Source organism: Mugil cephalus, chromosome 20 (assembly GCF_022458985.1).
Source record: "Mugil cephalus isolate CIBA_MC_2020 chromosome 20, CIBA_Mcephalus_1.1, whole genome shotgun sequence".
Lineage (NCBI taxonomy): Eukaryota > Metazoa > Chordata > Actinopteri > Mugiliformes > Mugilidae > Mugil > Mugil cephalus.
This window is the reverse complement of record NC_061789.1, coordinates 20,347,229-20,358,703: the sequence shown is the minus strand read 5'-3', so window position 1 is coordinate 20,358,703 and position 11,475 is coordinate 20,347,229. Positions and strand designations below refer to the sequence as shown.

At 45.3% G+C, this 11,475-nt stretch overlaps 2 protein-coding genes and 1 long non-coding RNA gene across 4 annotated transcripts; 1 reads left to right on the top strand and 2 right to left on the bottom strand.

Moving 5' to 3' along the window:
* The first annotated feature begins 267 nt into the window (after positions 1-267).
* On the top strand, positions 268-2,376 carry LOC124997377. Its single transcript, XR_007110961.1, has 3 exons — positions 268-450; positions 1,071-1,211; positions 2,241-2,376. It is a non-coding gene; the product is annotated as an uncharacterized LOC124997377 (long non-coding RNA).
* Positions 1,277-5,500, bottom strand: trim35-12 (tripartite motif containing 35-12). 2 transcript variants are annotated; one of them, XR_007110960.1, is made up of 7 exons: positions 4,448-5,500; positions 4,136-4,231; positions 3,620-3,850; positions 3,488-3,510; positions 3,273-3,391; positions 2,439-3,049; positions 1,277-2,343 (listed from the first exon to the last, which is right to left on the bottom strand). XR_007110960.1 is itself a non-coding variant. In XM_047571035.1 (6 exons), exons 1-6 carry the CDS (start codon positions 4,985-4,987, stop codon positions 2,490-2,492), a joined length of 1,569 nt encoding a protein of 522 aa, XP_047426991.1. In that variant the 5' UTR covers positions 4,988-5,500; the 3' UTR covers positions 1,277-2,489. The 2 variants fall into 2 exon arrangements, 1 of the variants encoding a protein (XP_047426991.1); XM_047571035.1 differs by having other exon boundaries at positions 1,277-3,049.
* Positions 5,501-6,432: 932 nt separating this feature from the next.
* Positions 6,433-10,912, bottom strand: gipc1 (GIPC PDZ domain containing family, member 1). The gene is made up of 7 exons (XM_047572483.1): positions 10,610-10,912; positions 9,554-10,112; positions 9,281-9,466; positions 8,914-9,094; positions 8,263-8,375; positions 8,104-8,185; positions 6,433-8,024 (listed from the first exon to the last, which is right to left on the bottom strand). Exons 2-7 carry the CDS (start codon positions 9,851-9,853, stop codon positions 7,873-7,875), a joined length of 1,014 nt encoding a protein of 337 aa, XP_047428439.1. The 5' UTR covers positions 9,854-10,112; positions 10,610-10,912; the 3' UTR covers positions 6,433-7,872.
* Positions 10,913-11,475: the final 563 nt, after the last annotated feature.

Here is an 11,475-nt window from a genome sequence, read left to right as displayed (position 1 = left end):
ATGTGTTTTAAAATAGAAGGCAGCTTGCTGGACAGTTCCTTTATCATCATAACCAGGATGCCCTTCCCACTGCAGTGGACATGAATCACACTCCTTCTCCTTTATTTAGCTCGTTCAGACGTCATCGTTACCGCCATACGTGCTTGTTTTATTTGCTGTCACGTCTTCGCCTGCTGGACGTCTGTTTCACTTCTTTTTACGGTTAAGCCCCACTTGTTATGGTGACTTAACGCACGCGCAGAGAGAAAGACACGAGAGCACGGGCGTGGTCAGGATGAAGAGCGAACACTCGAGCCAAGCTGAGGGGGAGCGGTCGGACGCAGGCTGAGGAGGAGGAAACGGCTGCTCAGCGACTCTGCGTGCTTATCACGGGAGCCAACAGAGGCCTTGACCCGGAGATGGTTACGCACCTGGTGGAAGCTCTCCACCCGGGGAGAAAACTGTGCCGTGGTGAGTGTTTACTCCCTCTGTCACTCAACAGGCAAAATGAGGTCACTGGTACAAGAACTGTACATGTGATCAACAATATTTGTGTCTTCTGACTTATGAAAAACGCTGTCTGAGTAGGAGCTGAATGCTCTTCTCTTATCGTCTCTTTAACCTGCTCCCCTGTCCTTACCTGGGTACACAAGCCTCACCACTGTGAGAAGCCCCGTGTTCTGACATTTATCTGACCGCCAGCTTTGAGCGTCGCCGATTCTCCGCTCCCTTCCTCCGTGAGGTTCCGCTGCCCTTCGTAACATAAATGATTGCGCCCAGTAGGCGAGCTCTCGGGTGAGGCTTCCATGCACTGATAAACCACACAGGGCTGCTGGCCAGAGGCGGCCTGCAGGGCACCAGTCCAGATGACACAGAGAGAACTCCAGTGTACACATATTATTGTACTTACACTGGTCTCACCTTCGTATAAGCTATAAAACTCTGAGGCATCTCTTTCCCTCCTATTTCCTATTGCCAGAGGAAGGTGACTGACAACCTTCCAACACTGTGGCTTGTTACTCGAAGTCGTCGTCAGCGGACATTAGCTGAGGGGAACTGTTCACCCAGAACCTCATTTGCTCTCTCCACAGCTGTTTTCACTCGTCACCTCCTTTCTCAGGTGCATGGAACATGGAGACATTGTCCTCTAGGGGAGCTGATGAAGGATGGATGAGATCCTGTTTTCAGGGCTACACCCTCAGTGGCCACGCTCTGATACGGGTAAAGAAGAGGTGAGTCAGCCCTTCCAGGCTTCCTCCATAAAGGACTGCATGAAAGAAAGCAGGGGAAGAGCTGGTTCTGATTGAGAGTTTATTAACACATGAGAAGCATATTATTATCGGTCACATGGTACGATTTCACATATTTTCACACACGTTCAGTGTTTACATGCAATCACTGTTTCTGACAACAGAAAATAAACAGTTGGTGTAATTATTGTTTAATGAGCATAAAGCCCCAGAGAATGACGGAGGATCTGCGCGGTTACCACCATGGTGGGTTACAAACAAGGCTTTATCCACTTGATCCTAGAGTTTGGAGTTCAGTTAAGATTGTTTAGCTCACATCATGTTTCCACTGATAAAAGATACACCAGTGACCTAGATAAAAAAAAAAAAAAGAAAAGAAAGAAAGAAAAAGAAGTCATGGACGCACGGAACAAACAGAAAGCTAACCTTGTTAAATGTTTCAATATTAATCATAAAATGTATTTTTTTGCTTTACACACTTAAATACAATGCAACTGAATATAATATAACTGATGTCTTTGTGTATCTTCCTGTCTTTCTTATTGTGCATGAGAAAATAAACAAAGGGTGCTTTGGACAAGTACACACATGCACTCAACACACACAAAAAAGAGGCCACTTCCCAAAGCTTTTGGACTCTTTTAACATGAACAACCTTGTGTAATGGACATGAAACCCAATCGTTGGTAACTAAGTTTTGCAGTTTGACCCCTTATAGCCTTGAATACATCAATGGTATTGATCCCATTTAAAATCATTTCTGTCACAAATTGACCCTCAGTCACTGCATCTATCTCAAAGTGCTCCCAGAACATTTTTTTTTTCAGTTTCTAATAAGAATTCAGACATATGATTCAGATTAGGTCTATCAGTTTTCACCTTTGTGTCGTATTTAAGTGTGATTTCCCCACTAGTGTAAATATAGCTGTGTCATCTATTACAGATCTTCGGTTTAAAAGAGTCTTTTGTTTGCTGTTGTTCTGTTAATTGTGTGTCTTTGTTTACCACCAGGGGGAGACTGGCGCTCAGTGGATGTTAAGTGTGACGGCCTCCCTCACTGAGAAGCAGGATGAAGCCTTCCTGGACAGGAAGTCTTTGCCCTGACAGCTTTAAACTAAAGAAAGTGAAATAAACCAGTTATTGATTAGTCCCCTGTATCATGCTCATTTTACACACATAAACACCATTGTCAACCCTCTGTTTAACTACCTTTCTTAAACATAAAAAGCACACAGACGTCCTCTGCAGGGTGTTCTCAAATCACCACGTGGCGCTGTTCCACACAGCCACCTTCACAGGACAGATCTGAAGAGGCTTGGGGTTGTTCCCGTTGATGTTGGCTCCAGGGCAGAAGAAAGGGTACATCTTCTCGGTGAAGAAGTCAGTAAATGTGTAGATGGGCGTCATGTTGACAGGGTTGGAGAAGATCACCTCTCCGGAGTCATAGTCCAGCTGCACCCTGACCCGAGTCAACTCCCCCTCCAGCAGCAGCGGGGTGCTGGGCCTCGTCATGGCCGAGTACTCGCCCTCGTAGTGCGAGATCATCCAGAAGCCGCCCTCGGGACAGCCCGAAATACGGCCTTTCCTGTCAATGGACGCTTTGACCACCCCCAGCATCCAGTCCACCTTGTCGCCCACTTCCACCTCCCAGGCGTGACGTCCTGAAGTGAAGCCCTCTGAGCCCAGCACGAAGACGAAGTGGCCGAAACGTTCGGGATTGTCCGGGAGCGTCTTCAGGGATCCACTGTTGGCCACGCTGGTCAGGTCAGCAGAGAGGGACAACCAGGAGTAGGCAGTGTTAGGGTCCAGGGTGATCGGCGCTAAAGGAAAAGGAGCATGGACATGGTATTTTAGTAATGTGCTTAGAAAAGGGAAAATAGTTATTGCTCCATTTAATATTGTTGTTCTTACTGCTTTACTTACTTACCTGCACAACATTCGTCATCAGGGTCAAACTATTGATTCCTGCTCCACAACAACTAGGCCTTTTCGGCCTTTTCAAATTCCACTAGAAATTTCACAGAGAGTCAAACGTTTGCTTACTGTACTGAACAAGCTCCACCATCTTCTCCCACACGTGGTACTTGAGGGAACTGACATGCTTGGGCACATTTATCAGCGCGCCTGACACTTTTTCTGGATCCTTCTGTGGGATCTGAGCTCTGTGAGAGAGAAATTACAAACCAGAATCATCCAAAAATACTAAAAATACATAATAAAGTTGCAGTAATGTGGCAGGAGATTAAAAGAACTCCTACCTTTTCTTTGTGTTGTTATAATTCTGAAAAGACAAGACACGCTCATAAATGGTGTGTTGCAGTGTGTCCTAGTGTGTAGTGTGTAGTAGTGAGCATGAATGGGGACGGGGAAACATTCTAGAAGCTGCTCACCTGGAGGAAAAGGGCGTCGCTGGATGCGATCTCGTTCTCGATGGCAATGACGGCATGGGAGAGGGTGAGGATGTCTCTGGTGATGCTGTCAGACTTCCTCTTCACCAGCTCTTTCTTCTCCTCGTCCTCCTGCCGCAGTGTGGCCAGTCGCGCTTCCTCCTCCTTCTGGAGGAACTCTCTGAGCTGCTCAAACTCCTGCCTGATCTGCCTCTCCGTAGCCAGAGTCTGGTTCTGGCACACATGGGAATAGTAGTCTGTTAGCCTACTTATTTTTGCCTCAACGCTTTTCTAGTTTCTGTTTGGTATCTCTCAGTATTCCGTCTGTTAATCATTTCAATATACTTTGTGTACTTCTTTAAAACAGTAAGTCGTGTCTCAGTCTATCAACTTGGAAGAATCTGGTGTCTTTGCTAGCTGTCGTGTTTATACACCAACAGTGGCTCAGCTTCACTCACGACCGAGGCGGCGGTCAAGCACAACCTCTAGTGTTTCGTGGATCTGTGTGTTTATTGATACCTTGATGTGCACCGTTGTGTCATCACACTCCTGTTTGGCTTCATACAGGCGACGCAGGTTTTTCTTCAGAGGGACCAGCTCGTTCTTTAGCTCTGCCTGAAAGTGTGGCCATCAGAATGTCACATCCATCCTACAGTTATATTTAGCCTAACTCGGCAAATTTCATCACTTTGCACAACTAACAATTCTTAAGTTGTTAAAAAAAATATATCAGAATTCCTGCACTTCATTTTCAAGCACCGAAATTACACTTCAAATGTGGAAAAATCATGATTTAACCATGCAGTAAATGGACAGACAGGAGCAAGTTACCTTGAGATCCTGAGCTCCTTCTTCCAGTGGACACACTCTGTGTCCTTGGTGTTTCTTTGAGGTGTGACACACACAGCACAGGACTTCCAAGTCATCCAGACAGAAGAGCTTGAGAATTTCCCCGTGTGTGATGCACTTCTCCTCCACTATCACCGCCTCCTCCGCTTTGCAGCTGGCCCCGGCCCCTGCTGCGGCAGTCCTGCGCTCCTGCTCCTTCAGGAATGTGTCGGACACGTTCTTTAAGGCCAGGCTGACCGTGGGCTCCGTCAGGGAGCACTTCCTCCTGCAGATGGGACACTCGCGCCTGGCCTTTTTCTTGTTCCAGAACTGCTGAAGACAGGCCCGGCAGAAGCTGTGGCTGCACTTGAGAACCACGGGTTCCTTGAAGATCTCGCAACACACCGGACAAGACAGCTCCTCTTCCAGCATGGAGCTTGACCGCGAGGAAACAGCCCGCGGCCGAAGGGACGAAGTCGTCTTGGTATTCTGGAAGAAGGAAAGTTTTCCAGGCTGAGAGGACGCTCGCGGGCGCAGTGCCATGGCAGGTTGTTTGGGTGGGGAGCTGCTTCTATTGCTGTGTTAAGAGGCAGAAGGAGCGGTCTGCTGGGGAGAGGTGCTCTGACGAGTCCACAGAATAATCTGGACAGAGTTTATGAGCAACCAGGGTTATAGATCAACAGGGACTTGAAGAACTGGTTTGCTTCACTTCTAGTAAATAAAGGACATGTCATCACCCCCCATCTGACAGCAACAACAGGGTTTTGAAAACGAGAGCAGACTCCAGCTGAGTCTAAATGCATGTTTTTCCACTTCAGAGGAAAATAACAGCGTTGCTGAGAGTTCTCCGGAAGAGATTTTAAAAGAGAGCTCACCACAGCTACACAAAACACAGTTGTAAGCATTTACAGTCTAAGTAGTTTCTTCAGTACTAAAAAACTGTGGCCGGAGTTGGGATTTAAATATGAACATCTGTAGCTGTTACCCATCAGAAAATGACTAGTATCTGGTCTGAAAACAACAATCCGTGTAGTTTAAAGACACTTCTGATCCTGTCCTAGCATACCAAACAGGCATAACATTATGACCACCTTGCTAACACTGTGTAGGTCTCCTTTGTGCCTCCAAAACAGTTGCGACTCATCTGAGAATGGACATGGGTCTTCTAAGGGTGTCCTGTGGTGTCTGGAAACAGAACGTTGTTACTGGGGGCCTTTGGGTCCTGTGGGTTGAGGAGAGGGGCCTCTGTGGATCATCCCACAAATACATGATAAGTCTGGAGTCTAGCGACAGGTCCAAATGTTTCCCAGGCCCACAAGGACGGAAGTTAAGGAGAAGAAGCAAAAACAGAGTAATGCAGTGTATCCTGTTCAGTGCGGTGAGGAATGTACATACTTGTACATTGGGGAAACCAAACAACCCATCCACAAACACATGGCTCAACACAGGACAGCAGTCAGGAAATTATTCACTCATTTTAGCAAGAGAAGACAGGCGCTTTGTATTTAAATCCCAATTCATCACCAGTCTTTTAGAATTGGAGAAATTCTCTGGAATAAATGTCTTCAAGAAACTCAGTCCAGTTGCTCTTATTCCCGTGTTTTGTTGGGTAATCTAAACAGAGTCCAGTTCTGTGTTCAGCTCGGCCAGATCCCTTCAGTTTGCCACCTTCCTGGACTGAGGCCTGTAAGTGACCCTGCTGAGCTTGACCAGCACTATCGAGTTTATCAAGGTAGATCTTATTACGTTACCCTGGCGGCCCGCTTACACACACAGAGGTTTGGCTGTCTAGTTAAATGCCATGTATATTTCAGGAGGACACAGGAGTGAGAAGAAACACAAACGCGTAATCACCCCCCGAGACGGTTTCTGTGAACACGGGAAAGCATTCCAGCACATCAGTGCTGACTCTGCTTTGTTTTGAAGCGGCTGACTGTGTAGAGTAACTTGATTTTTAGCTGTGTTTAAAGAAGAGCAAACAGAAGGAAAACTGTTATGTGGATGTTGTTATTGCATTGTATTTGGACAATGACATCAGTGAAATACAAAGCCATCAAAGTAATGTATTCTTTTTAGTGTTACAGTGTTCTAGGAAGAATTTTATTACATAACCCATTTAGATAATTATTGACTCTGAAGAAGGAAAAAAAACGACAAAATAGCTTCAAACAGGTGGGAATACTGAAGAGGTTAACACCGAGAGTTTCGGTAGGAGGTGTGTTCACCGAGACTGAATAGTGACTTTTTTTCCCCCCTTTCTATGAACAACATACAGGACTGCAGGGTAACAGAAGTCTTTTAGTGTTCAGCTCCACTGTTGGTATACTTGTTTCACAACACCACACCAGACTTCGAACTAAACGTATAAAAGGTAAAAAAATAAGAAGAAATGAAGGCCATTTTCTATTTTACACAACTGCTCCGTCTTGCTTTCTCTCCTTCTTTAATAATGCTTTCTGTAATAAAGTACAACACGAGATGAAAATATCCATCTGTTACACGACCGTTGTTTTAAAATAGATATCGTATCACCTCATATAAAAAACACCAGCTATAAAAAATAAAACCAAACAAAATAAAAGTCAACACAATCCACAAAGCTGGAAACCAACCTGCTTCTCATTCTAAACATAATGACCTTCAGTAAAAGTAAGTTAACACTGATTTTCTTCAACACTGTCAAATGTATGAAAGACAGGAATGTGACATCATTCCAGCATGGAGTGTGTTACCCGTCAACAGACACCACTGAGCTTTTTAGTCAAGAGCTACAATTCACTAAGATGAGTCCTCTGCAACATTACCTTAAAAAAAGAAGAACCAGTAGAATGCATTATAAGGTAAAAATGTAACAGCACATGCTTGAAAACTAACAAGTGGTTCAGGACGACACTTTACTTCGGGAATGCCGATGCCTTGCAATGTGCAATAGCTCAGTAAGGTACAGTGCAATCTACTGTATATTCACTTCTGACATTGGTTTACAGCCCAGTTCAACACAGTGCAATGTGGAAAATATCACGTCTTTGAGCTAAATATCAAAGGGCTACTTGGTGTCAGCCGTTGTCTTTCATTTCTCCCAAAAACCTGCGCTCAACCCGTTCCACTACCAGCAACTACAACGATGACGTGCAGGCTCATGTGATGCGTTCGAAGGAAATGTTCGTCGGCGTGCTCGTTGTTTCTGAATAAAGCTGGAAGACAAATAAAAGCACTTGGGAAGTCATCGCAGTCACCTTCCTCTGAAATGAACCGGGTTATCCTCTTTGTCAGGGAAGAGTCTCCCAAAGGTACAAACTCACAAAAATAGAAGAAATAGATGGTGGAATAAAAACAAACTCATGACGGTAGTGTTGTGTTCTCTAGTAGTGCTGAACGTTGTGGGTGGAACGCCCACACAGGTCGCTTTGCTCCATTAGATTCTGCGGTTACACTCGGCCAACCTTGGCGTCGCCGATGGCACCCCAGACGTCGAAAACAAACTCATCGGGGAAAGCGAAGTCTCCCAGGGTTTCATCTAGTGCCTCTGCAAACTCATCTGGGTTCTTTTTGTCTTTTCCCAGCTCCACCATGGTAGCAGCTGAGGACACAGACAGAGTGTTTAGTTAATACACAGATGAAAGTTAGACTGACACTAGAGTCAAAACAAACACCCTTACCCAGCTCACTGTCTCTGATGCCCATGTAGCTCTCAAGCAGGTCATCCACTTTTTCGATGGCCTTTTCCTCGAATGCTGAAGGCTGAGAGAACAAAATCACACACTCAGACGGTGCAACAGACTGTAGCTTCTAAACAGTAGGCCTGTAGGGACACTCACCAGCTCCTCCACAGTGGCAGGACCTTTAGACCGCAGCCGGAGAGTTCCTCTACCCGTCCCCAGCTGAACCCCCGATGCCGACTTGGACCCTCCAGACCGCTGGCTGATCATATCTACACCAACAAACATGTTCAGTAAAGAAATGACAATGGTGTCTTTTCATTTTTCCATCTGTAACAGTGCTGTTCTTCATGAGACAATTTGGGAGAATTCAGTTTGATGACTCATATTACATTACAGTCACCTCTAGTTAGAGCTCTTGTTCTTCAGTGTTTTTTTCTCTGGATGAATTCATTCAGTGGTGGGGGGGGGGGGCAAGAGCATTTAAAACTTTGAAGATGAGACAGGCATCCATAAAGATCTGATAGCTGTCTAGTTCAAGAAGATTATACGTTTTTAGGACATTGGATTAGCATCTATAAATATAAGAGCCACGCTGAGAACCAATAAAAGATGGGTTGGGATGTTATGTGGCAACAGAGACATTTTGTGTTCCTAGCTGACAGCCTGCAGTTCACATGATTCTTGTGCTGCATAGAGGGTGCAGGGCAACAGTACAGAGATCACAGATTTATCCATGAGGTTGAGGGCCACACGGATTGTGAAGCACAACCAGGCAACAAGATCACGTTGTCTTCTTCCCACACCTACCAAAGGCTTTGAGAGGCTCCACCAGCTTGATAGTGAACTCTTTCCCTTTGGGAAGCTCCTTCAGCATCTTGGCCACCTCATAGTGTCGACAGCCAATAAGGCGATGGCCGTTTATTGACTCAATCATATCTCCCACGTTGATAACCTGGATCTGGTGGATGACGCTGCCCTCCCGGATCCTCTGAAAAACAGCAAAAACAAACAATGAATCCAATACACTTCCAGCTTCTGCTTCTTCTTTTTCTTACCCTTCCACAAGTGAGTCATTCACATTTAATTTTACATGCAACAGTCTCGGGTCACGTCTTTGCTGTGGATACTTGAGGCAAAAGACAAACATTTTCTTAGCCATTTTCACACTCCTCACCTTGATGAAAGCGTAGCCCGCTCCATTATCAGTGATGGTCAATCCCAGTGCATCTTCCCCTTTGAACACGTCTATTTCCTTACGTTGGCCTTTAATGTGTGCAAATATAAAGTCTTCCAGACCAATCTGACCTCCCAGCAGTTTATCCATGTCCACCTTGTGAGTGTTCAGTGTGCAAAACATGACCTGAGGAGACAAAACATCAAGTAAATTTTACTGAGTGCTAAACCTGACGATGAAGCAAACCTATCACAATGAGCTGCTCTGGCTCACCTCAGATGGTGGTATCCCAAAGGCCTCGCCAATCTTAGCGTAGAGCTCCCGCACATTACTGAAGCCTTCGATGCGGCCTGTGGGGCTACCGTGAGCGAGCTGCGTGTGGAATATGAGGCGAGGTCGCATGCTGTTAGGAGGGGGAGGCAGACCTTCAGAGGCGGCCCCTTCGCCCAACCCGACCACACCTCCATCAAGGCCTTCCATACCTGCCACATTGAGGCCCGCACGGATGGGCTCGGCTTCCTCATTCTCAACTAACGGGGACGCCTTCTTCCTCCTTCCCAGTCCCAGAGGCATAGTAGACTTGCAAGGGAACCACAGGGAGCAGAGGGCAGGAAGCAGTTATGCTACAATCCAGACCAACATACACCTGTTCAGCCAAATCAGCTGTAGGTCTGTTGGATAGTTACGTCACCGTGTGAGTACTGTCCTCCAGGCCAGCTCACGAGTTGTCTTGACCAGGCACTGTATGGATTTAGAAATCCACACATCAGAGAACCTTACATAGCTGGATCAGTCAAGTCCAGCAATCTGCAGACGGAGGTCAGGTCTTCAGCTGGAACACAGAGAGAGACTTTAATTTCAGGATCAGAATCAGCTTTATTGGCCAAACATGTGTGCACACAAAAAATGACAAATAAAGGGCAAGAGCACGATTTTAATGTACATTTAATGCAGAGTTATTGATCATGTGACTGGTGACTGCTCATTTCGGTACGTTACCAAATCAATGGCAACTCACTGCAGATACTCTGTGTAATTCGTAATAGTATATAGATCGCAGCTAATTAAAGCTACATTGTATCTAGATCCCTTCATATCTCTTCCACAAACACTGACAGCTCCCCAGCAGCCTGGACCTCAGCCGGCTACCTCAGACGGAAGCTAGGCTAGTGAACGTCAACCCCCACCCTTAGTGGCGAATTAAGCTAACGAGCAGGGGTTAGTTAGCTAGCTAATTGTAACCAGTGCGTGCTAAATCTGGGCAGAAACGAGTAAACATGGCAGACCAGACCAGACCAGGCCAGGCCAGGCCAGAGCAGTTATTCTTACCAGAGCAGGACTTTTAGCCAACTATCCTCGGCTCTTCCTGGTAGCTTAGCCTGCTAACGGTGCTTATGTTGTTATTTGTAAAAAAATAAATAAAATAAAATAAAAAAAAAGTAAGGAAAAGAAAAAAACACCGCTGGCCTGCAGATAAAGTCCGATATCTGTTACTCCTCCGCCCCTTGACAAGTCGACTTGGCCCTGACTTGTTCAGTTGGCAGGTAAATACGCTACGAGTGTGTGTGAGTGTGTCGGTATGCTGCTGTACATTAGCTTCGTGCCAGACCAGGCAGGGTGGAACAATGATGCCTTCAAGTTTCCTCGTAAACGCAAATATCTCGCTGAGAGCGATTGTTGTCCTCCTCGCTTGTGAGGTTTACGCAACGAGAAACAATCCGTTTCCTGAATTAAAGCAGGCTTTAGATAGAAATATATTTGTGTCCATCAGCACTTTTCTATTTTAAATATTGGCTTTTAGAAGAGCTGTATCTCAAAGATATGATGCACAAAAATCAATGTACGGTGTCTTTTGTTATGAAAGATGAATGAGGCGGGACATCTCTTGGGTAGAGAGATGTCCCTTTTTAAAAAAGTTGAATGATTTTATTATTATTTTATTAAGGCTTTTGGTCTAAACGCTTCGTATGATGGTTGTTAAACAGTATGTGTACACTGCCACCTGCTGGCCACGGTCCACTACAGCGCTCTACGTTAAAATATATTACAGTGTTACATAGTAATATAACAGAATAATAAGCTATTACTAACAACTTCTGTTTTTTTTTTTTTTTTTTTTGTCATTTGTAGGTACGATTTACCCTATTGATTTATTGTTTACTGTTTTAAATGCTGTTATTTTGTTCCCTCGTTAT